The following is a 23,971-nucleotide window of genomic DNA, read 5'->3' as shown; positions in this document are numbered from 1 at the left end:
TCTACTTTCTCAGTAAACAACAAAGTGTATTATTCTGCCAGAGGCACAAAGACTTGTCACTTACCATCGCCAGGATTATAACAAAGCCTCTAGAGCTGAAGAAGATGTATCTGTGAACCTCGGGGATGAGAGCCGGGATCTGTAGGGAGTCTTTACACTGCTGCACGGGGACCTGCGGAGAGAAACAAGGAAACTGCTGAGAACAGTGACTGTAAGGGTGCGTTCACACGGGCGGATTTTTTTTGTGAGTTTTCCTCTGCGTATTTGAAAATAGGCGGGCTCTTCTCGGCTGTCCGCAGCAGATTTTCCGCAGCGTAATTTACGCTGCAGAAAATCCGCTGCAGTCCCTACTGACTTCAATGGGGCTTGCGGCGGATTTTCCGCAGCGTAAATTCCGCCGCGGAAAAATCTGCTGCGGACAACCGAGAATAGCCCGCCCACTTTCAAATACGCAGCGGAAAACCCGCAAAAAAATCCGCCCGTGTGCAATACAGTTCCCGTATCAGGTTTTTTGATGAAAAACAGATTCCTCAAAACCGGACTAAACTGTATCAAAACGTGTGTACAAATTTTAATCCGTATACGGTTTGAAAAATGATGTCCGGTTGCATCCGTTTTTAACTTTTTACTCCATTATGAATAAAGTTTCACTTGTTTGATTGAAATTCCAAGAAAAAAAACTGTGCAAAGTCAAAAACCGTACAAACATACAGTTCTCTACGGTTTCCATTGACTCCCATTTAAAAAAAATATATATTTATACGGTTTAATATGGTTTTTCACCCGGATGAAAAACGTGGTAGGCCACGGGAAAAAAAAACAGACAACACGGTACAAGACGCAAATCGGATGCAACATTTGGCATACGGCTTTCAATGGAGAGTCAATGTATACGGTTTTCAATACGGTTCCGTACGGTTTTCACATCAAAAACATATACGGGAACTGTATTGCAGAAACGTGGTGTGAACCCGCCCTTAAGGAGATCCTGTTGGTGTACGGAGTCTTACAGACAAAGCTCCATGGGCAAATATGCTCTCCTGTAGGAGAAAGAAAACTCTCTAGTGCCCCCTATTGGGAGTCAGTGTCTGACCCATTACAGAGCCCCTTAAAGGTACTCAAGGGGAAAAAACATTTTCAAATCAACTGATGCCAGAAAGTTATACAGATTTGTAAATTACTTCTATTAAAAATCTTAACCCTTAAGTTTAAAGCATATCAGCTGCTGTATGCTCCAGAAGAAGAACTACACAACTTCCTGTGGAGCATACAGCAGCTGATAAGTACTGGAAAGATAAAGATTTTTATATAGAAGTAATTTACAAATCTGTATAACTTTCTGGCACCAGTTGATTTGAAACCATTTATTTTTCTTCTGGAGTTACCTTTTAAGTTTTAAAGAAACCCTCAAGTCTCTGTAAGACTCCATACACAGCTGGCTCTCTATAGTGAGAACCTGTAACTCTGAGAGCTGTGGAATTATCAGTATGTGTGTGTGTATATATATATATATATATATATATATATATATATATATATATATATATACATATATACACATACACAGTGATCCCTCAACATACGATGGTACAACATCTGGAGGTCCGCAGGTTGAAGACCACTGGTATTGAAAGTTGTACTCACCTCTCCCCGCCGCTACGGACCGTCACCACTGCCCTGGATGTCACCTTCCATCGCTGTCGCCGCGTCCCCGGCATCCGCGCTCTCCGTCGCCGCCATCAAGTCGTTACGCACGCTGCTCCTATTGGATGACGGGACGGCGTGTGCAATGACGTGATTACGTCGATGGAGAGCGCCGACGATGCAGAGGATCCTGAAGAGGACGCGCCAGACCCCCGAGGACAGGTAAGTGATTGTCAGCGGACCACACAGGGCACCGTAAACGGCTATCCGGTGGCAGCTGAAGCAGTCTGCGCTGCCGGATAGCCGTTTATGCGATGGCCCCGACATACAAAAGCATTGTATGTTGATGCTGCCTCTGAGAGTGATCGTATGTTAAAATGATCGTATTTTGGGGCCATCGTAGGTTGGGGGGGGGTCAATGTATAATGTGACTCAATCAATATGCCTTTTTAGCTAATAAATACAGTAACGTGAAGAATTGTGGGTGGAGCATAGGTCCAAAATTTACTCAGAATCCCTCAGGACTTTAGTTATCTCCTATCCACAGCTATATCATGGCCCTGATTAACCAAGAGTGTTGTGTAGTTTTCTTTGTGGGTTTTAAAGGGGTATTCCAGGCCCAAACTTTTTTTTATATATCAACTGGCTCCGGAAAGTAAAACAGATTTGTAAATTACTTCTATTAAAAAAATCTTAATCCTTCCAACAGTTATTAGCTTCTGAAGTTGAGTTGTTGTTTTCGGTCTAACTGCTTTCTGATGACTCACGTCACGGGAGCTGTGCAGTTCCTATGGGGATATTCTCCCATCATGCACAGCTCCCGGGACGTGACATCATCATTGAGCAGTTAGACAGAAAACTTCAGAAGCTAATAACTATTGGAAGGATTAAGATTTTTTAATAGAAGTAATTTACAAATCTGTTTAATTTTCCGGAGCCAGTTAATATATATATAAAAAAAAAGGTTTTTCCTAGAATACCCCTTTAATTCCCTTGAATTTATTTTCCAAGGTATTTACTAAGGTTTCCCTACATTTTTTCTCTTTTTACACATGCTCTGATCTGTGGGATTTTCCTCAGCTCAAATCCACCACGTTTTCTGTGGTAAATATGTATTTTTTTTTTTGTAAAAAATGTTGTTGCCACACCCACTTTCCCAACAGCCACGCCCCTTTTTCGAGTTTTGTCACAAAACCTGCCAAAACATGTCGGGTTTACAATAGTAAATCAGGGCCTATGTCTTGGGTCCTGACCGTTCAGATGTTAAAGGACAACTGTAGTGGAACACTTTTATATATTCCTGTGCCCGGGTCTCAAAAATAAACAAAATAAACTTATACATACCTTCCTACGAGCCCCCGTTGGTCCGGCACAGGCCTCATGCTGACCTCATTCCACTTCCTGGGGACGGGGACCGGCCGCAGCGATTTCCCGCCCCGGCCTGTGATAGGCTGAGCCCACTGTCATGTAAGAAGCCAGCCAGAGCTCCTTACATGACAGTGAGCTCAGCCTATCACAGGCCGGGGCGAGACATCGCTGCGGCCGGTGATACGCCGATCGTTCTGCGGCGTCCCCGTCCCCAGGAAGTGGAATGAGGTCAGCACTGCCGGACCGTGAGGCCTGTGCCGGACCAACGGGGGCTCGTAGGAAGGTAAGTATGAGTTTATTTTGTTTATTTTTGAGGCCCGTGTACGGGCATATATAAAAGTGTTCCACTACAGTTGTCCTTTAACAGAATAAGAGCCCTGGAAGCTCTGATATAAACATCAACATCACAAACATGATTCTTCTAGTTTCCCATATGGCACAAATACATAGAAAACAAAATAAACCTAAATGTGACGCATAACCGGAGACCCAGGGGATACGAGCTACTTCAAAGGAAGAACAGTACATGCTGTGTATGTCCTAATAATTATTTTTTTTCCCCAAGGGGTGGTCACATGACCTATTTATGTTTTGCATCCTCTGTCTGGTTTAATAGAATTTCCCAATCAGGGTGCCTCCAGCTGTTGCAAAACTACAACTCCCAGCATGCCCGGACAGCCTTCGGCTGTCCGGGCATGCTGGGAGTTGTAGTTTTGCAACAGCTGGAGGCATCTTGGTTGGGAAACACTGACACAGAGGGCCCCCTCCCCATCAGAACCCCCCCTCTATGAAAGCTACTCTGTGTAAATAACCCACCATTGTGTTTTTTTCCCAGCCATCATCACATGATAAGAACGCCCATTCAGCCGAAAGTGCTAAGGATTCTAGCTAGAGATGAGCGAATTTACAGTAAATCGATTTGTCACGAACTTCTCGGCTCGGCAGTTGATGACTTATCCTGCATAAATTAGTTCAGCTTTCAGGTGCTCCGGTGGGCTGGAAAAGGTGGATACATTCCTAGGAAAGAGTCTCCTAGGACTGTACCCACCTTTTCCAGCCCACCGGAGCACCGGAAAGCTGAACTAATTTATGCAGGAAAAGTCATCAACTGCCGAGCCGAGAAGTTTGTGACGAATCGAATTTACTGTAAGTTCGCTCATCTCTAATTCTAGCAGCAAGCCCCCATCTGATCACTCCTGGGCCACATTGTGAATAGTGTTGAGCATGAATATTCGTAATGAAAATTTTTATCGCTAATATCGGCACTTCGCAATTTCGCGAATATTTAGAATATAGTGCAATATATCCGTAATGACGAATATTCGTTTTTTTTTTCATGCAAATTTTCCTTTCGAATTTTCGCATTGAAAAAAAGTGAACGAATGTAGCAAATATGCGAATTTCGCGAACATAGGTGGAATAATCGTCAATATATTCGCGAAATATCGCGAATTCGAATATGGCCCCTGCCGCTCATCACTAATTGTGAACGGGGTCGTCTGCGGTACCTGGATGCCACAATCCTGGAGCCTCTGGAGGCATTGTACAGTCTGCTCAGCTCTTGACGTGTAGGGCAGGACGGTCAATAATCTTCCATTGTAAAGACCTGAAAAAAAATAAAAAATAAAAACATTTTAATAGATTAGTAAATGATAAGATCCGGACGGTTGCATTGATTGTAATAGAGAAAAAAGTCACACCGGGGTTAATCCATCATGTGTCATAAAGGAATAAAAGAGCGAAAGCGCATTCATCTGAAAATCCACCAAAACTGTAAAAATTACAAATGACTTTGTTGTTTTATTGCTGGGATAATCAAGTCCACCAATTCTTCAGCATAAGTAAAAAAAATAGATTCAGTGCAGCACGCCATAAAGTGAAAAAAATTAAAAAACCTGTAAAAGTAGCTACATTTACACGTTTTTTTGATGGAATAAAATTTTTTTTTTCACTTTATGGAGTGCTGCACTGAATCTATTTTTTAACTATACATATATATATATAAATATCTCTATATAGACACATACACACTGTACAGTATATAGACAGTCCAACCCCCCATGATTTGCTGCCAATGTAAAATAAAGTGATACTTACATACCCTGATTCCCCGCTGCGCTTCTCTTCTCCCTGCTTTAGGGACAAAAGTTCAGGGCAGGACCTGCCCATTCAGCCAATCACAGGCTATAGCGGTGTCCCATTTTGGCCAGTGATTGGCTGAGTGGGCAGGTCCTGCTGCAACCTTTTGTCTCTGAAGCAGGGAGAAGAGAAGAGCAGTAGGGAATCAGGGTATGTAAGTATCACTTTATATTACATTGGCAGCAAACCATGGACTGCCTATATGCTGTACAGTGTGTATGTGTATACAGGTAGAAGAGAAGAGCAGCAGAGGACTGGGGTAGGTAAGTATCATTTTTTATTTCTATCCCAGCCACAGCAACATATTTTTTTTTTTCTTATACTGGAATACGCCTTTAAAGTGTACCTGTCATATCACCAAATAAAAAATAATGTTTCTATATGTTACTCACTAGTTCATGCAGATGTTTTACATGTCTTTTTATGTGTCTAGCTTTTGTATTTGGCTCCCAAATACCTCTGTTCTGCTGCTCACTCATTCTGACATCCACTGCTCAGGAAGGGGTGTGTCCAAGACAAGCACTGAGCCTGCCCTCACTCACCGTGCATTCACTTCCTCCCTGAGTCTGCTGTGCTGGGTCTCTTCATCCAATCACTGCAGGCTGCTTTGTAACCCCTTCCTCTCTGTTTTCAGAAAGGAGTCTGATAGACAGCACAGGAGTGAGCACAGATGATTGCTAGTCCCATCCTCACTTCCTGGACTTTGTCCCAGCCTGTGCTTCAGCTAGGACAAAGATGATGCTGCAGCCAGACAGGATTATGTTGTGTATAGCATGGGGACCCCTAGTGGTCTCTTTTTTTTTAAATCAGCCATGATGTCTATAAAAAGGAAATACATACGTTTTCTTGTCCTAAAACAGAGAGGAGGGGGTTACAGAGCAGCCTGTAGTGATTGGATGAAGAGAACCAGCACAGCACAGCAGATTCAGGGAGGAAGTGAATGAATGGGGCAGGCCCAGTGCTTGCCTCAGACACGCCCCTTCCTGAGCAGTGGATGTCAGAATGAGTGGGCAACAGAACAGAGGGATTTGTAGAGCCAAATACAGAAGCTAGACACATAAAAAGACATGTAAAGCATCTGCCCGACCTAGTGAGTAACATATAGAAGCATAATTTTTTTTTCTGTGATATGACAGGTACACTTTAAAATTGGACATGTACATGTTCTGTACAAATGGAGGACGGGCCCTCCGCGTCCACCTTTCTGGAGGACTTTGTAGAGCAGTGTTTCGCAACCAGGGTGTCTCCAGCTGTTGCAAAACTACAACTCCCAGCATGCCCGGACAGCCAACGGCTGTCCGGGCATGCTGGGAGTTGTAGTTTTGCAACAGCTGGAGGCACTCTGGTTGGAAAACACTATTGTAGAGAGTGAAATCTTTCAAAAAAACTATAACCACCCAGCACAATGCTTCTACCATGTGATGACATGTGCCCCTAAGGATCAAGGATTATCTGGAGAGTTGATGATCTCCGGTGGTGCTGAGGCCGCTATAAGTGAGAATAATGGTCCTGTACGGTCTCCAGCCAACCAAGGAGTTTAATTCCCTGTGACTGGCGGCATCAATGACCGACAAGAGCTGAAATTTATGTTGTTGGATGTATTGATTTCCGTGCTCTCCGGTAGGCTGTTATGTTATGAAGAATGACACCGAGCCGGCATACTGTCACCGTATACACAGATCACATCTCTCACCTGAATGTAAAGTGACCACCGGCTCTGGGGTGTCAATTCCGGGACCTTCGCCCCCATCAGTCCCGGTCATTGTACCATTAGTGGAGGAGAATAGGGAGATGGTTGTTGGTCTCAGCAGAAATCAAGTCCTTCCAGGGTCATTCCTGCTCCCGAAAGACCAGCTGTGGTTGTAGAGAGGATATATATTAGCATTTACAACATATAAATATATATATATATGGTACTATTGTCCACAAGTCAATAAAGATACCATAAGGAGAATATATATTAACATTTACAACATATAAATAAATATATATTTGGTACTATTGTCCACAAGTCAATAAAGATACCATACAGAGAATATTTATTATTATATATATAAAACACACATATATATATATATATATATATATATTTATATATATATATATATATATATATATATATATATATTTAGTTGGTCTAAGGCCCCTCATCTCAGCCAAGCCAGATCCCCCTGTTCTGTACTGACGAGGGGCAAAAACCCTGAAACAGCTGTCTGCAGATGGGTGCTCTTTCCTTCTGGAGAGAGAGTTCTGGCTTGGCATTAATCCCGATTAGCTTTTTATATTCCGTAACTGGAGCTAAGTTGATACCAGGGAACATTGCCTGAGAAGGTGATGTAATGAGCTGATTTGCATATTCCCCTACCCAGAATGCCTGCGGAGTGCTTAGTGGCCCTTGAAAGCACCGTCACACCAGGAGTGGTGAACTCGCCCTGAGTTAAATACTCATCCCATATATATGTATATATATATATATATATATATATATATATATGTTTATTTGTTACTGATGTCCACAAGTCAACAAAGATACCATGCAGAGGATATATATTAGCATTTACAATATATATATATATATATATATATATATATATATATATATATGTATATATATATAAATTAATCAATATGTGTATTTGTTACTGTTATCTACAAGTAAAAAAAACATGCTGGGAAAGTTTGATTCTAACATTGCCCTACTAGTCAGTGACCAACGGCAGACATCCCTGGTCCCATAAGCTTGCCAGGGGTAGTGAAGCCTCTTTAGACCTTGGGGCAGTGTTTTCTAAACAGGGTGCCTCCAGCTGTTTTAAAACTACAACTCCCAGCATGGCTGGACAGACTTTGGCTGTCTGGGCATGCTGGGAGTGATAGTTTTGCAACAGCTGGAGACACGTTGTTTGGAAAACCCTGCCTTGTGATAAGACACAGGAATATAGTACAGCTCCATATAACCTCAGAGTTATAAGGAGCCATAATATGACATCTAAAAACTTCTATCCGGCCTGACACTACTTTTATATGTCTCCAACCTCATACAAAGGTTTTTTTTAAGTTGGAATTATACCTTATATATATATCTATATACTCTGGAGGATAAAAAATAAAAGTGTTAATGTTTTTATATCAACTGGTGGCAGAAAGTTATACACATTTGTAAATTACTTCTATTTAAATATCTTAATCCTTCCAGTACTTATCAACTGCTGTATACTACAGAGGAAGTTGTGTAGTTCTTTCTAGTCTGACCACAGTGCTCTCTGCTGGAAAGTGATCTGTACAGAATTACATTTAAAGGTGACGCCAGGAGCTAGAGAAGACTCTCTTCAACATTGCTGATTTCTTCCAAAAACAGCGCCACCCCTGTCCTCAGGTTGTGTGTGGTATTGCAGCTCAGTTACATAGAAGTGAATGGAACTAGGTTGTAATACCACACACAACCTGAGGACAGGGGTGATGCTGTTTTTTGGAAGAAATCAGCTCTGTTTCTGCTTTTTAACAATACAGTATAAAAGGAGCAGTAAGCGCCACCAGATCTATGAGCTTTATTAGCATGAAGAAAACACTGAACCCCTCTCGGGTGTCGAGTTGTCAAAACTTATATAACTCCTTCGGAAGGACCCTTCCTCCCCTCACATGTCGGAAGTGCAGAACTTAAAGGGGAACTCCTTCCCTAGACATCTTATCCCCTATCCAAAGGACCGTCACGCCCCTTCCCATAGACGTGCGTGATGTCACGACCATAGCTGCCCGAAGCCATTATGTTCAGTGTCGTTCTGGAGATCGCGGTGGTCCCAGCGGCCGGACCCCCCCCCCCGTGATCAGACATCTTATCCCCTAGCCTTTGGATAGGGTATAAGATGCCTAGGGGTGGAGTACCCCTTTAATGCTTTATGTGAAATAGAATAAAAATATTAGAAACGCAATCTCACAACTACCTTAAAGGGGTACTCCGGTGGAAAACTTTTTTTTTAAATCAACTGGTGCCAGAAAGTTAACAGATTTGTAAATTACTTCTATTAAAAAATCTTAATCCTTCCAGTACTTGTTAGCTGCTGAATACTACAGAGGAAATTCTTTTCTTTTTGGAACACAGAGCTCTCTGCTGACATCATGGCTACAGTGCTCTCTGCTGGCATCTCTGTCCATTTTAGCAACTGTCCAGAGCAGCATATGTTTGCTATGGGGATTTTCTCCTACTCTGGACTCTGGATTTTAAGAACTGTCCAGAGTAGGAGAAAATCCCCATAGCAAAATATGCTGCTCTGGACAGTTCCTGAAATGGACAGAGATGTCAGCAGAGAGCACTGTGCTCGTGCTGTCCGCAGAGAGCTCTGTGTTTCAAAAAGAAAATAATTTCCTCTGTAGGATTCAGCAGCTAATAAGTACTGGAAGGATTGAGATTTACTTATAGAAGTAATTTACAAATCTGTTCAACTTTCTGGCACCAGTTGATTAAAAAAAAGTTTTACACCGGAGTACCCCTTTAAATTTCTACGGAATGGGTAACTTTGAATTATTAGTACTTTATTAAGAAAAAGGATTGTCCAGCATTCCAGGGATTCCCATAGTACTTCCCTTTTAATTAGAAGTCCATATGAAAAGTACAGTAGTACAAAACAAATCAAAGAAAAGTAGAAAGGCTTTACGTGTTTTGAGGGTGGGGGGGGGGGTTATGCTTAATCACAAGCACTATGATTAAGGGGTAACCCACCTCCGAAACACGTTAAGCCTTTCTACTTTTCATGTGGCTCATTTTGTACTACCGTGCTCTTAGATGGACTTCTAAGAAATGTGAAGTTTTACGGGAATCCCTGGAATGCTTGACAATCCTTTTCTTAAAATCTACTCGCAGCACTACCAAGAAGTCAGGGCGTGCCCGAGGAAAGACGAACAGAGGGTGAGCCGACTAATCCTGTGTTGTTACAAATAGCTCTGTAGATTACATCTGAACTATATAGGATTATTCCTACTAGTAATACGACTTGTTCTTGTTCATTTAGGTTTCTATTTTATTGCATAAATGATCTAAGCCAGTGTTTCCCAACCAGGGTGCCTCCAGCTGTTGCACAACTACAACTCACAGCATGCCCGGACAGCCAAAGGCTGTCTGGGCATGATGCGAGTTGTAGTTGTGCAACAGCTGGAGGCACCTTGGTTGGGAAACACTGGCTTTTGGCTGTCCGGGCATACTGGGAGTTGTAGTTTTGCAACAGCTGGTGGCACCCTGGTTGGGAAACACTGGCCTTTGGCTGTCTGGGCATGCTGGGCATTGCAGTTTTGCAACAGCTGGAGGTGCCTTGGTTGGGAAACACTGGCCTTTGGCTGTCCGGGCATGCTGGGAGTTATTGTTTTGCAACAGCTGGAGGCACCCTGGTTGGGAAACACTGGCCTTTGGCTGTCCGGGCATGCTGGGAGTTCTAGTTTTGCAACAGCTGGAGGCACTCTGGTTGGGAAACACTGGCCTTTGGCTGTCCGGGCATGCTGGGAGTTCTAGTTTTGCAACAGCTGGAGGCACTCTGGTTGGGAAACACCGATTGATGCAATACTTTGATAACCTACAATAGTCGGAATGTATATGGGGGTTATCATTTATTGCTCTACCCACTTGTTCTAATTGGTTTAGTTTTTCTGTAAAACAGAATAAACTTCAGCAAAAAAAATAATTAAAAACAAAAACAGACAAAAAAAATCAAAAAAAAAAAAAATAAAATACAAACAAAAAAACAACAAAGTAAACAAAATCCAAACAAAAATAAAACACTAAAATAAAAAACAAAATACAACAAACAATAGAAACATAAAAAAAAAAAAACATAAAAAAGAAAAAAACAACTTACACAACTACTTAAAGCAGAAACAAGTTAGGAAACAAGGAGCAAATACAGAGAAAGGGGAATATAAAGAGCTTTCTAGGGTAAAACCGAAGCCTCTACAGCGGGGGGGGGGGGGACTCTGACCTGCGGTTCGCCAGCTGTCGTGAAACTACAACTCCCAGCATGCAGCTGCGAGCTGTAGTTTCACGTCTGCAAAATAGGAACAAGTAAGCGAAACACTTGTAAGAATAGTCTGGAGGCTTCTATATCCACCTGCACTTACATCTAAGCCTTCTGCCGCTTCATCCGAAATGTAACAAGGAGGTGACAGGGCAGCCCCAGCCATTGTGTAATAGTCACAAGACAGGAAGCGCGCCCGTTCCGTCCTATATATACACATACATACGGTGTAAACAAATTTATGCGGTAGTCTTCCTCCTTTTACTTTCTATAGCCATCAGGCCAGTAGTGCAGCCTATACAGGTCTCCGCCCCTTCTGTAACCCTTCGATGCCTGCACAGTCACCATTCCCTCCCTCCCTCCGCCCCTATCGTCACAAGGTGGCCCTGTTCAGCCGGCATTACTCCCGGCCCCAACATAAAAAAAAACTACCGTATTATATCACCTGGCAACTACCCAGTCTGCAAAGGATTCTGGGTGAATGCGGGAGACAATTAAAACGCTGAACCGGCTAGTAAATTCTGCTGACAAACGTGTTTCTTCATTGACGATAATTCAGTACCAGATAGAAATAGAAAATGAAATAGTGCCGCCACTCTATAAATAAACCGCGCTGTAAATAGTCACGCTAACTAGAATAGACTTGGCTATGTGTAGTGTATTTTATAATTGCCTTTTTATTCTACTTTTTCTGCTTGGTTGAACCCATAAATTATATGACATGTACCGTATTTTTCGCCCTATTTTACGCCCCGGCATATGACGCACCCAATTTTAAATGAGGAAAATCTAGAATACAATGTAAAGTATAGGTCACAGTGATCTTCAACCAGCGGACCTCCAGATATTGCAAAACTACAACTCCCAGCATGCCCGGACAGCCGTTGGCTGTCCGGGCATGCTGGGAGTTGTAGTTTTGCAACATCTGGAGGTCCGCAGGTTGAAGACCACTGGTATAGGAGGTAATACTCACGTGTCCCTGCCGCTCCGGACGTCTTCTTCCCCGGGATCCTCGCTCTCCGTCGCCGCCATCACGTCGCTACGCACACCGCTCCTATTGGATGATGGGACGGCGTGCGCGACGACGTAATGACGTCGAAGGAGAGCGCCGCCATGCAGGGGATCCCGGCACGGAGCAGACACCGAGGAGGCAGGTAAGGTCCCTCCTGGTGTCCTGTAAGCTGTTCGGGACGCCACGATTTCACCACGACGGTCCCGAACAGCCCGACTGAGCAGCCAGGTTAGTGTTATCTTCACTTCAGACGCAGCGGTCAGCTTTGATCGCTGTGTCTGAAGGGTTAAAGGAGTAGTCCAGTGGTGACCCAGTGGTGAACAACTTATCCCCTATCCTAAGGATAGGGGATAAGTTTGAGATCGCGGTGGGGTCCGACCGCTGGGGCCCCCTGCGATCTCCTGTACGGAGCCCCGACAGCCCGCGGGAAGGGGGCGTGTTGACCTCCGCACGAAGCGGCGGCCGACACGACCCCTCAATACAACTCTATGGCAGAGCCGAAGCGCTGCCTTCGGCAATCTCCGGCTCTGCCATAGAGATGTATTGAGTGGGCGTGTCGGCCGCCGCATCATGCGGAGGTCGACACCCACTATCTGGCCGGAGAGCACGGCCCCTGTACAGAGAGATCGCAGGGGGCCCCAGCAGTCGGACCCCCGCGATCTCAAACTTATCCCCTATCCTTAGGATAGGGGATAAGTTGTTCACCACTGGACTACCCCTTTAATACAGGGCATCACCGCGATCGGTGATGTCCTGTATTAGCCGCGGGTCCCGGCCGTTGATGGCCACAGGGATCGACCAGATAGGTGTGTATTCGCCATATAAGACGCACCAACTTTTCCCCCCCAGTTTTGGGGAAGAAAAAGTGCGTCTTATACGGCAAAAAATAGAGTATATTTTATTACAGGCTGCGTCTCCGTCCTTAGTTTTATGAAGTCACAAGGTGCGGTATTTCTGGGTGATGTGGAGCCCGTGTATATTAGGCCGGGTGCAGAGCTTGATCCAGTTTTATAATAAGGCTAGGTTCAGACTACGGAATTTCCGCCGGAATTTTCGATTTGAAATTTCCAGCAGAAATTCCGCTTACTATAATGCATAGTGTAGTGAATGGTTTTCCGTTCACAAATTCACACTTCGGAATTTGTGAAGCGGAAAATCCAGATGAAAAATCCGCTAGAAAATTTCCGCCTGAAGAAAGGGGTTGCTCTTTCTTCAGGCGGAAATCCTAGCGGAACACATAGCAGTCTATAGGAGACTGCAGTGTCCGCGCGGTCCTAGCGCCGACTAATTCAGTCAGCGCAGGCGGAACTTGGAATCTTTCTGCCCGGAGATTCCGTAGTCTGAACCTAGCTTAAGTCAGAGTGATACATACCTCTGCTCTATCAGAACCAAGACAGCACGATAGCTCCTTGGCAAGTGGGTCAGTGCACGGACTGTTGTCAGAGTTACCAGCGGCACAGAAATACGTCCAGCACAACGGAATAAGTTGCTCTTCCATAAATATTTATTGTCAGGTAAAAACAGGTAACACTGTGGTGGCCCAGTACGGGATGATGTTTCCCCGTACCCTCCTGCCCTGTCAGGGAGTGTCCCTCAGTGTCCCCAGGGATCCCTGCAGTTGTATCCCCCATGTATATAAGTTGTATACTATATTGTGTGATGTACTTTTAATAAATTCACCATGTACAGTAATTGTAACCCAGGAGGTACTAGTGACCAGCTGACCCCAAAGGTGACCTATAGGCTCCCTGCTAGTCTCCCCATATAAGCCCTGGGTGGAGCTAGCCTCACTCTCTTGTTCCTGAGGTCCAGTTCAGTCAAAACGTCTCATTGTGTGTGTCCAGAGCATTGTAGGCTAACGTCATAGCCCTGTCAGTCAAGTCAAGTCTGTTGTCTATCCAGCGTGGCCTGCAATAAATTCTCCTGTTCACTACAAGTCCCAGCAAGCCTAATGAGGTCTCTGTGTCACTGGTCACCTCCTTGGGCCCTGGCTGTACTGCATAGACTGTAACAACTGTCTACCCCCAGTAAAGCTACTGTTATTCCGTAACTTGGCGTCGGTGTCTTCATTGCCTCCCGTGCCTAGCCTAGGATCCAGCGGTATACCTTTGGGTGGGTAAGGCTTAACTTCACCCTGGCGTCACGAACACACGTGGTTAATACCATCTGCCCCGAGGGTAATACCATCTTTCCTGCACCTCACACCCCGCCATTACCACAACACCACATTAGGAAAAGTTAGAGGTATATACATGAGTGTTTTCCAAACAGCATGCCCCCAGCTGTTGCAAAACAACAACTCCCGGACAGCCGAAGGTTTTGCAACAGTCAGAGACACGCTGATTGGGAAACATTGGTGTATATAAATCTCCACACTTCATCTTCTGACGCTGATAAGTGATGTCACCAGCTGTTTCCGCTCTATTCACTTCTGGGAGCCCCTCACACTACTGCCCGCTACAGGGGAGCACTGCTAAGAAGTTATTGCGACATTATGACTACTGCAGGACCACTATATTGGCTTAAAGGGGTACGCTGGGGAAAAAAATGTTTTTTTCTTAAATCAACTGGTGCCAGAAAGTTAAACAGATTTGTAAATTACTTCTATGTAAAAATCTTAATCCTTTCAGTACTTATCAACTTCACAGTTTTCTGTCTGACCACAGTGCTCTCTGCTGACACCTCTGTCTGTGTCAGAAACTGTCCAGAGCAGGAAAGGTTTGCTATGGGGACAGTTCCTGACACGGACAAAGATGTCAGCAGAGAGCACTGTGGTCAGACTGGAAAAAACTACACAACTTCCTCTGGAGCATACAGCAGCTCATAAGTATTAGAAGGATTAAGATTTTTAAATAGAAGTCATTTACAGATCTGTTTAACTTTCTGGAGCCAGTTGATTTAAAAAATAAAAATAAAATAGAACCTATTGAGAAAAGGATGATACGAGATAATATAATTATACACTTACTTTCAAGTAAAACAGGCGCATTAAATGGACCACGAATTTCTAGGAATTTGGCCTATTTAATGTGCGTTCTCTGGGAAATCGCTGTTATACATAAAAGCATAGTACTCTGTGTGTGATAACATTATAAATGCTATTAGTTCTGGTCACGAATGTATGAATGCAGATTATTGATCGGATCTATTGCCCTTATATACACGGACTAATAAGCGATAACCCTGTAATTTACGCCGCATTATCCTGGTGTAAATGCTAAAAATATCAAATATCAGTGAATAGGACTGACCAAGTGTGTCTGATCCAGATACCAATTTTATGTGGGAGATTCATCAAAACCTGTGTAGAGGAAGAGTGGTGCAGTTGCCCATAGCAACCAATCAGAATGCGGCTTTCTTTTTTAACAATGCCTTTGAAAAATGAAAGAAGCGATCTGATTGGTTGCTATGGGCAACTGGGCAACCTTTACTCTGCACAGGTTTTGATAAATCTCCCCCTATATCTTTACCCCCTTTGTGATCTTTGGAGGGAGAAAGGTGGTGGTGGTGGTGGTGGTGGTGGGTGGGTGGGGGGGAGGGGGGGTTATTCCCATGGACAGGGACTATTCGTAATCTCAGCGGAGACTCCTTCTCCATCTTGGAAACAATGTACCCCGGTAAAGCTCTGTTCACACTATGTCAGACATGTACTGTAACATGTATAAAAGCCCTGTGTGGGGCTATATTCCAGCCACTGCCCCATCCTGATAAATTTCTGACCATTATTACCCGCTCCTGCAATGTGTAGGTTCCACTGCCGCCCGCTCCACCCACTCCCGCTAACATTTACGCAAACGTTAGGGCTATGCCAAATATGGTCGCTGGTCTGGTGGACACTTAAGCGGCCGTGTAAAACTATGGGGGGAGATTTATAAAAACCTGTGCATAGGAAAAGTTCCTGGGTTCCCCACAGCAACCAATCAGATCGCTTCTTTCATTTTTGAAAAGGCCTCTGCAAAGTGAAAGAAGCGATCTGATTGGTTGCTATGGGCAACTCAGCAACTTTTCCTCTGGACAGGTTTTGATAGATCTCCAGAAAAAGGATGTATAACAACAAGTGTATACAAGAACCAGTCCTCTTTTAATTCACTACAGTATTATTTTTATCATTTTTTAATTTTTCATTTCATCCATTTTCATCTCTTTTCTATTTTTCTTTCCTATTTTCTCATTTCTTATTTCTACTGGCTCTAGAGGCCTGGTTCTTGTATACACTTGTTGTTATACATCCTTTTTCTATATATACCTTTAGGTCTGTGGGGTATAGACCTACCCAGTTAACCTCGAGTCAGCCCTGGCTGAGTGAGCTACACAATTTTTGTTGTATTTTGATACATCTCCCCCAGAGTGGGAAACTACAACTCCCAGCATGCCCGGAGAGCCACTGGCTGGGTAAGTGTTTTTTCCAAACAGTATGTCTCCAGCTGTTACAAAACTACAACTCCCAGCATGCCCGGAGAGCCACTGGCTGGGGCAGTGTTTTTTCCAAACAGTGTGTCTCCAGCTGTTACAAAACTACAACTTCCAGCATGCCCAGAGAGCCACTGGCTGGGGCAGTTTTTTTCCAAACAGTGTGTCTCCAGCTGTTACAAAACTACAACTTCCAGCATGCCCAGAGAGCCACTGGCTGGGGCAGTTTTTTTCCAAACAGTGTGTCTCCAGCTGTTACAAAACTACAACTCCCAGCATGCCCAGACAGCCGAAGGCTGTCTGGGCATGCTGGGAGTTGTAGTTTTGCAACAGCTGGAGACACGCTAGGGGAGATGTATCAAAACCTGTCCAAAGGAAAAGTTGCTGTGTTGCCCATAGCAACCAATCAGATCGCTTCTTTCATTTTCCAGAGGCCTTTTCAAAAATGAAAGAAGCGATCTGATTGGTTGCTATGGGCAACTCATCAACTCTTCCTTTGGACAGGTTGTTATAAATCTCCCCCAGCGTGGGAAACTACAACTCCCAGCATGCCCGGAGAGCCACTGGCTGGGGCAGTGTTTTCCAAACAGCGTGTCTCCAGCTGTTGCGAAACCACAACTCCCAGCATGCCCGGAGAGCCACTGGCTGGAGAAGTGTCTTCCAAACAGCGTGTCTCCAGCTGTTACAAAACTACAACTCCCAGCATGCCCAGACAGCCTTTGCGGGAGATGTATCAAAACCTGTCCAGAGGAAAAGTTGCTGAGTTGCCCATAGCAACCAATCAGATCGCTTCTTTCATTTTTCAGAGGCCTTTTCAAAAATGAAAGAAGCGATCTGATTGGTTGCTATGGGCAACCCAGGAACTTTTCCTCTGGACAGGTTTTGATACATCTCCCCCTATGAGTATACGTAGTGTACTTGTATTGTATTGTACTATGTATATACCATCAGGTGAGGTCCTCCAGGGCAGGCTCCTACAGAAGTCTACTCCTGTGTCCATTGTACATAATGTACCACCTCCGTGCCGCACTAGTACCACCAGATGACTTACGGTGGGAGGAGGAGACAGCAGCGCAGGACAAGAGGCTGCGCAGGCGCAGTGCGCACACACAGCATGACTGGGACTTGGGAGTCTGGAATGGTGGGACATATAACTGATAAAGGCCGGGTCTGTGGTGAGGTAGTGTGTGGGATTTGGAGGACTCACAGGTATAGGGCCTCATTTACTAAGGTGAAACCGACCGTTTTTTGTCTGGTTATTTTGTCGCAGAGTGTCTGAGACATGTCTGCGCCAGTTTGCGACAGTGTGCGCCTGAAAAATACAACAAACCCGACATTGCACAGTGAAAAAAAATGAAAGGAGGCGTGGTGTGTCACAAAGGAGGTGTGGTCAGTCTGAAAAGGGGCGTGGTTTCCCAACCCGACCGATTTACTATGGAATTCACAGAAAATCCTGTGGGTAAATGGCTGGAAATATCGACCTAGAAAAAGCTGGTCAGAAAATGTTCCCGACTTTTCCCAATTGTAAATAGAGAAGAATGAAACAACTTTTCCCACTAGTAAAAACCCGAAACTCTTAGTAAATGAGGCCCATAACGCGTGACCGCCCACTCCAAACTGCAACAATCTCATTACCGTCTGAAAGTTTTTGTTTTTTTTACTGGGCATACACACATAGCGGGGTATTTATCAAGCTGTTTAGATGGCTTTTTTTGCCTATATTTTTCACAAAAGTTTTGCGCAGTGACTTTTTGTGCGACATTTGTGCGACATTTGTAATAGACTAGAAAACAAAGTATTCAATGGCCCTTATTTACTAAGAGGGTTGTGTAGGTTTCTTTGTGGGTTTTCATTCTCTACAATTTATTTTCCACGGTATTTACTAAGGTTTCCCTACATTTTGCACTTTTCCTACATTTATTTTATTTTTTTTGTTTTACACATGCTCTGATCTGTCTGTTTTTCCTCAGCTCAAATCCACCACGTTTTCTGTGGAAAACTTAGTAAATATGTTGTTTTTTTGTGAAAATGTCAGGAACACGCCCCTTTTTGTAGACCACATCCCCTTTCCCCAATGACCACGCCCCCTTTTTCACATTTTCTTAGTAAAATGGAGAGTTAATCTGGGTTTTTTTCAATTCTGGTGCAAATTCTGGCACAGACAGAATTTCTGGCGCAATGCGCCAGAATCTGGCGCTCAGCCCGACAAAACATGTCAGGTTTGCAATAGTAAATGAGGGACAATATGTAATTACTTTTTAGTTAAGAAAGTGAGAGTGGTCACAAGTTTACTATTAGTGTCTTTTTGAAAAGGCGCAAATATTTAGCGTGAATGGCTATTAAAAGTCACAAATCTACGCAGGCCCAGACCACACTTAGAAAACTGTCTGTGCTGACGTACTGGATGTAAAAAAAAATGCAATAAAACCAATCTAAACGAATAGCTTTCCACAATGAGAATTGATACATACCCCCCAATGTTAGCATGGAGATGGAAGGTCCACCTAATCCTAAATGGATATGGTCACTTTTTATATGTTGTACATCTTGGCCAAACAATAATCTTTCTAATATACTTTATAGAAATCATGGTTTTTAAAAAAGATCACTAGGGGTCCCCATACCTTTCAGAATATAATCCTGTCCGGCTGCAGTATTATATTTGTCCCAGCTAAAGCACAGGCAAGGACATAGTCCAGGAAATAAGGGAGGGGGTTACAGAGCAGCCTGCAATGATTGGAGGAAGAGACCCAGCACAGCAGACTCAGGGAGGAAGTGAATGCATGGTGAGTGAGGGCGGGCTTAGTGCTTGCCTCGGACACGCCCCTTCCTCAGCAGTGGATGTCAGAATGAGTGAGCAGCAGAACTGAGGGATTTGTGAGCCAAATACAGAAGCTAGAAATGTAAAGCTAGGGAGAAACATATACAAGCTTTATTTTGTTTCTTTTATATGACAGGTACACTTTTACCGAGCCGAACCGTTTCATGTCAGATTGCCCCCCCCCCCTCCCCATAAAACCTGAGCTACATACATCTGCCTACCACATTGGCTGGTTGCATTGACAATACAGTGCGTATGATGGCGTTCATGCCAATCTATAGATTCTCAACCAATCATAACTTTAGGTAGGTCTTTCAGTACAGTGGTCCCTCAAGTTACAATATTAATAGGTTCCAGGACGACCATTGTATGTTGAAACCATTGTATGTTGAGACCAGAACTCTATGGAAACCTGGTAATTGGTTCTGAAGCCCCAAAATGTCATTTTAAAATAGGAAAAAGTGAGGATTGAAGAAAAATAAGTAGATAAAGTAATACAGATAAAGCAAATCCTTACATAGAAAAGTAAGAAAGATCTGCTGGGAGCTGTAAATCACTGTCTATGTCAGTGTTTTCCAACCAGGGTGCCTTCAGCTGTTGAGAAACTACAACTCCCAGCATGCCCGGACAGGCTTTGGCTGTCCGGGCATGCTGGGAGTTGTTGTTTTGCAACAGCTGGAGGCACCCTCGTTGGGAAACACTGGTCTATGTAGAGGACGGAGGCTTCTTCAGGGTCCTGTACAGTACACGCAATATCCTAAAAAAGTAAAATGAAGCCGCCCTTACTTGGTGTCCAAAGGAGCAGCTAACCCTGGCACAGGTAAAGAGTAGTACAGAACATGTAATACCTCCCTGTACTGTAGGGGGCGCTACCAGACATCAGTCAGTGCATGCGCTTCAGTACTACATGCATGCACTAATACAGGGGTTTTACCAGTGAAATGCCCATTCTGATTGGTCGGTTCTTCCAGCCATTGACATGTTTCGCAGATCTGGACTGTCTGTAGTATTGTATGTTGAGTCTGGTTTCAAGTTACGATGGTCCAGAAAAGACCATCATATGTTGAAACTATTGCATGTTGAGGCCATTGTAAGTTGAGGGATCACTGTATTGTGGAATTGGCGAGGGCCTGGAAACTGGCAGGGATTCCAAAGCATCTATTGAACCCATATACAGCCCCTTGAGTCATGGGCACGCTGGCTGGACCCCACATGGACATTTAGGGTAGGGTCACACGTACCGTATTTTGCTGCTGCGTATTTTCCTACCCATTGACCCAAAATGATGCAGCAAAATACGACATGTGTGACCCGACCTTTAGGGTACGTTCCCACACGGCGTATTTGCTGCAGCGTATTTTTTTTTCCCTGTTGAAGTCAATGGGTAGGAAAATACGCAGCACCAAATACGCAGCAAATACGCAGCAAAATACGCGACGTGGGAATGCACCCTTAGAATGATACATTTTCATGACATTCATTCTTTATAGTTAATCAGACTTCTATAAGATTGAATAAGGTTCCTACCTCTCCATGGTCAGCTCCCGCCATCTCCCCTTATGGTGCGCCAAGATGGTCTCCACACTCCGTGGCCCCTTTTCACTGACTTTCTGTAAACTTCAGGCTCTCTGTTCTGTCTTAATCTGCCTGACAGATTCCTCAGTGTTCTCACACCGCTCCGTGTCCCCTCCTTCCCGTCTGGCTGCTTGGTGTTAATAGGAATCATAGTAACATGTGAAATTGTAGAAAACACGTCAAAAAATACAAAAAAAATGTAAAATTCAAAGATTATTCGCACTTGAGGTTTATGAAAAATATTGGAAAAAACCCCATTTGGTTTATCTGATCTCTTTTTGCAACTTCTCTATTTTAAGACACACGGACGCCTTAGAATTCACATTAGAGAGGATTAAACCCTGTAGCCAAAGAAGAATTCAGCAACCTCGAGGGTCAATGATCATTTGTATCAGCGTAAAGTGCATTTCGAAAAACAACTGCCAGGAAGTGCGGTCACTAAATATTCTATTTTATTGTTAAACTGCCCGGAATTTCTCAATTCTGCAACACAGCATTATTTTTACTGTAGCCATATTGCATATTTCTGTATTTTTTTGGGCAGATTCCAGACCTCTGATGTGTACTTACCGCCACCCCAAAAACTCCTGGCTAACCAAGATGGCGGCCACTGATCTCTGGGGGTCTCTACATGTATCTGCCGCTATTACAATGCAAACCAGTCATCCCTGGTGGCTACACAATGCAGACAGCACATTGTATCTGCTAAATGAACAATGAAAAACACTAAGTTTGAGCTTAAAGGGTACCTCTCATCAAATAAACTTTTGATATATTTTAGATTAATGAATGTTGAATAACTTTCCAATAGCATGTTAATGAAAAATATGCTTCTTTCTATTGTATTTTTCCCGATCAGTCCTGTCAGCAAGCATTTCTGACTCATGCTGGAGTCCTAAACACTCAGAGCTGCCAGCCTGCTTTGTTCACAGCCAAACAGGCTGTGAACAAAGCAGGCTGGCAGCTCTGAGTGTTCTCCTTTGTGAACAAAGCAGACTGGCAGCTCGTAGTGTTTAGGACTCCAGCATGAGTCTGACATGCTTGCTGCCAGGACTGGTAGGGAGACCCCTAGTGGTCATTTTTTCAAAGAGGAAAATTAAATAGAAAGAAGCATATTTTTTAATAGCATGCAATTGTAAAGTTATTCTGCATACATTAATCTATAATATATCAAAAGTTTTTTGATGAGAGGTACCCTTTAAGATACCTAAAAATATGGAGTTAAAATGAAGCAAAACGACACTGCGGGGGTGTGGGGGTTTAGGCTAGGTTCACATCACGATTTAACCATCCGATTATTGGACTGTAAAATCGGACGAAATCGTATACAATTGTATATAAAAATGTCTTTGCTATCCGATTTAAAATCATATCCAAAAATCATACAGATGAAAAATTCCATCTGATTTTCAATAAAAATCTGATCCTGTTTTTAAAATTAATATGTATGCCAATGGCAATAAAGTTTTATATATTTGAAGTGTAAGTGTATTGAAGTCTACTGCGCATGTGAACAAAAAAATGAATCTAAATCAGTCACACGATTCCATGCGATCTACATAGACATCAATAATAAAAAAAATCGGACGCGATTTCGATCTGATTTTGAATCTGGACGAAAAATCGTGGTCAACCATTATTTTACCTCTGATCTTAAATCGTGCAAAATCGGATGCGGATCAAAACTGATGCATTTTGTTGTCTATCATTATGGAAGTCGGATTTGTACGTGCAGATTTGTATGATTTCAAAGTTAAAAATCGTAAAAAGAAGTAGGATGGTAAAATCGTGATATGAATGCACACTTAGAATTGCCATTACTGTTGTCCCTCAAGTTACAATATTAATCGGTTCTAGGACGACCATTGTATGTTGAAACCATTGTATGTTGAGACCATAACTCTATGGAAACCTGGTAATTGGTTCTGAAGCCACCAAAATGTCATCAAAAAATAGGAAAAAGTGAGGATTAAAGAAAAATAAGTAGATAACTAATATAGATAAAGCAAATCCTTATATATAAAAGTAATAAAGATCTGCTGGGAGCTGTAATCACTGTCTATGTAGAGGACAGGAGCTTCAGGGTCCTGTACAGTACACAGTGTCCTAAAAAAGTAATATGGAGCCGCCCTCACCTGGTGTCCAAAGGAGCAGCTAACCCTGGTACAGGTAAAGAGTACAGAACATGTAATACCACCCTGTACTGTAGGGGGCGCTACCAGACACCAGTCAGTGCATACACTTCAGTAATACAGGTAAAGAGCAGTACAGAACATATAGTACCACACTGTACTGTAGGGGGCGCTACCAGACACCAGTCAGTGCATGCACTTCAGTAATACAGGTAAAGAGTACAGAACATGTAATACCTCCCTGCACTGTAGGGGGGCGCTACCAGACACCAGTCAGTGCATGCACTTCAGTAATACAGGTAAAGAGTAGTACAGAACATGTAATACCTCCCTGTACTGTAGGGGGCGCTACCAGACACCAGTCAGTGCATGCACTTCAGTAATATAGGTAAAGAGTAGTACAGAACATGTAATACCTCCCTGTACTGTAGGGGGCGCTACCAGACACCAGTCAGTGTATTCACTTCAGTAATACAGGTAAAGAGTAGTACAGAACATGCAATACCTCCCTGTATTGTAGGAGGCGCTACCAGACACCAGTCAGTGCATACACTTCAGTAATACAGGTAAAGAGTAGTACAGAACATGTAATACCTCCCTGTACTGTAGGGGGCGCTACCAGAAACCAGTCAGTGCATGCACTTCAGTAATACAGGAGTGTTACCAGTAAAATGCCCATTCTGATTGATTGGATCTTCCGGCCAATGACAGGTATCACAGATCTGGACTGTCTGTACATTGTATGTTGAGTCTGGTATCAAGTTACAATGGTCCAGAAAAGAACATTGTATATTGAAACTATTGTATGTTGAGGCCATTGTAAGTTGAGGGATCGCTGTATTGTGGTGCAGGCTACTGATCTAAGGGTTCTGTG

General features: G+C 43.5%; 1 protein-coding gene across 9 annotated transcripts in view; it reads right to left on the bottom strand.

Annotated features, from left to right (window-relative positions):
* TMEM268 (transmembrane protein 268) overlaps nt 1-21,185 on the bottom strand; it is a 31,113-nt gene extending 9,928 nt beyond the window's left edge. The window contains exons 1-4 of one of the 9 annotated variants that reach the window (XM_056540014.1): nt 20,918-21,185; nt 6,845-7,005; nt 4,521-4,618; nt 65-172 (exon numbers count right to left, since the gene is read on the bottom strand). In XM_056540014.1, coding sequence (XP_056395989.1) covers nt 65-172; nt 4,521-4,618; nt 6,845-6,914 — 276 coding nt within the window. In that variant the 5' untranslated portion in view covers nt 6,915-7,005; nt 20,918-21,185. The other 8 variants (XM_056540016.1, XM_056540019.1, XM_056540021.1 and 5 more) reach the window with 8 other exon arrangements.
* Between the last annotated feature and the right edge of the window lie 2,786 nt (nt 21,186-23,971).

The sequence above is a fragment of the Hyla sarda genome, chromosome 9 (genome assembly GCF_029499605.1).
Source record: "Hyla sarda isolate aHylSar1 chromosome 9, aHylSar1.hap1, whole genome shotgun sequence".
NCBI lineage: Eukaryota > Metazoa > Chordata > Amphibia > Anura > Hylidae > Hyla > Hyla sarda.
The sequence above is the reverse complement of the archived record's forward strand: the minus strand, read 5'-3'. Positions and strand labels throughout refer to the sequence as shown.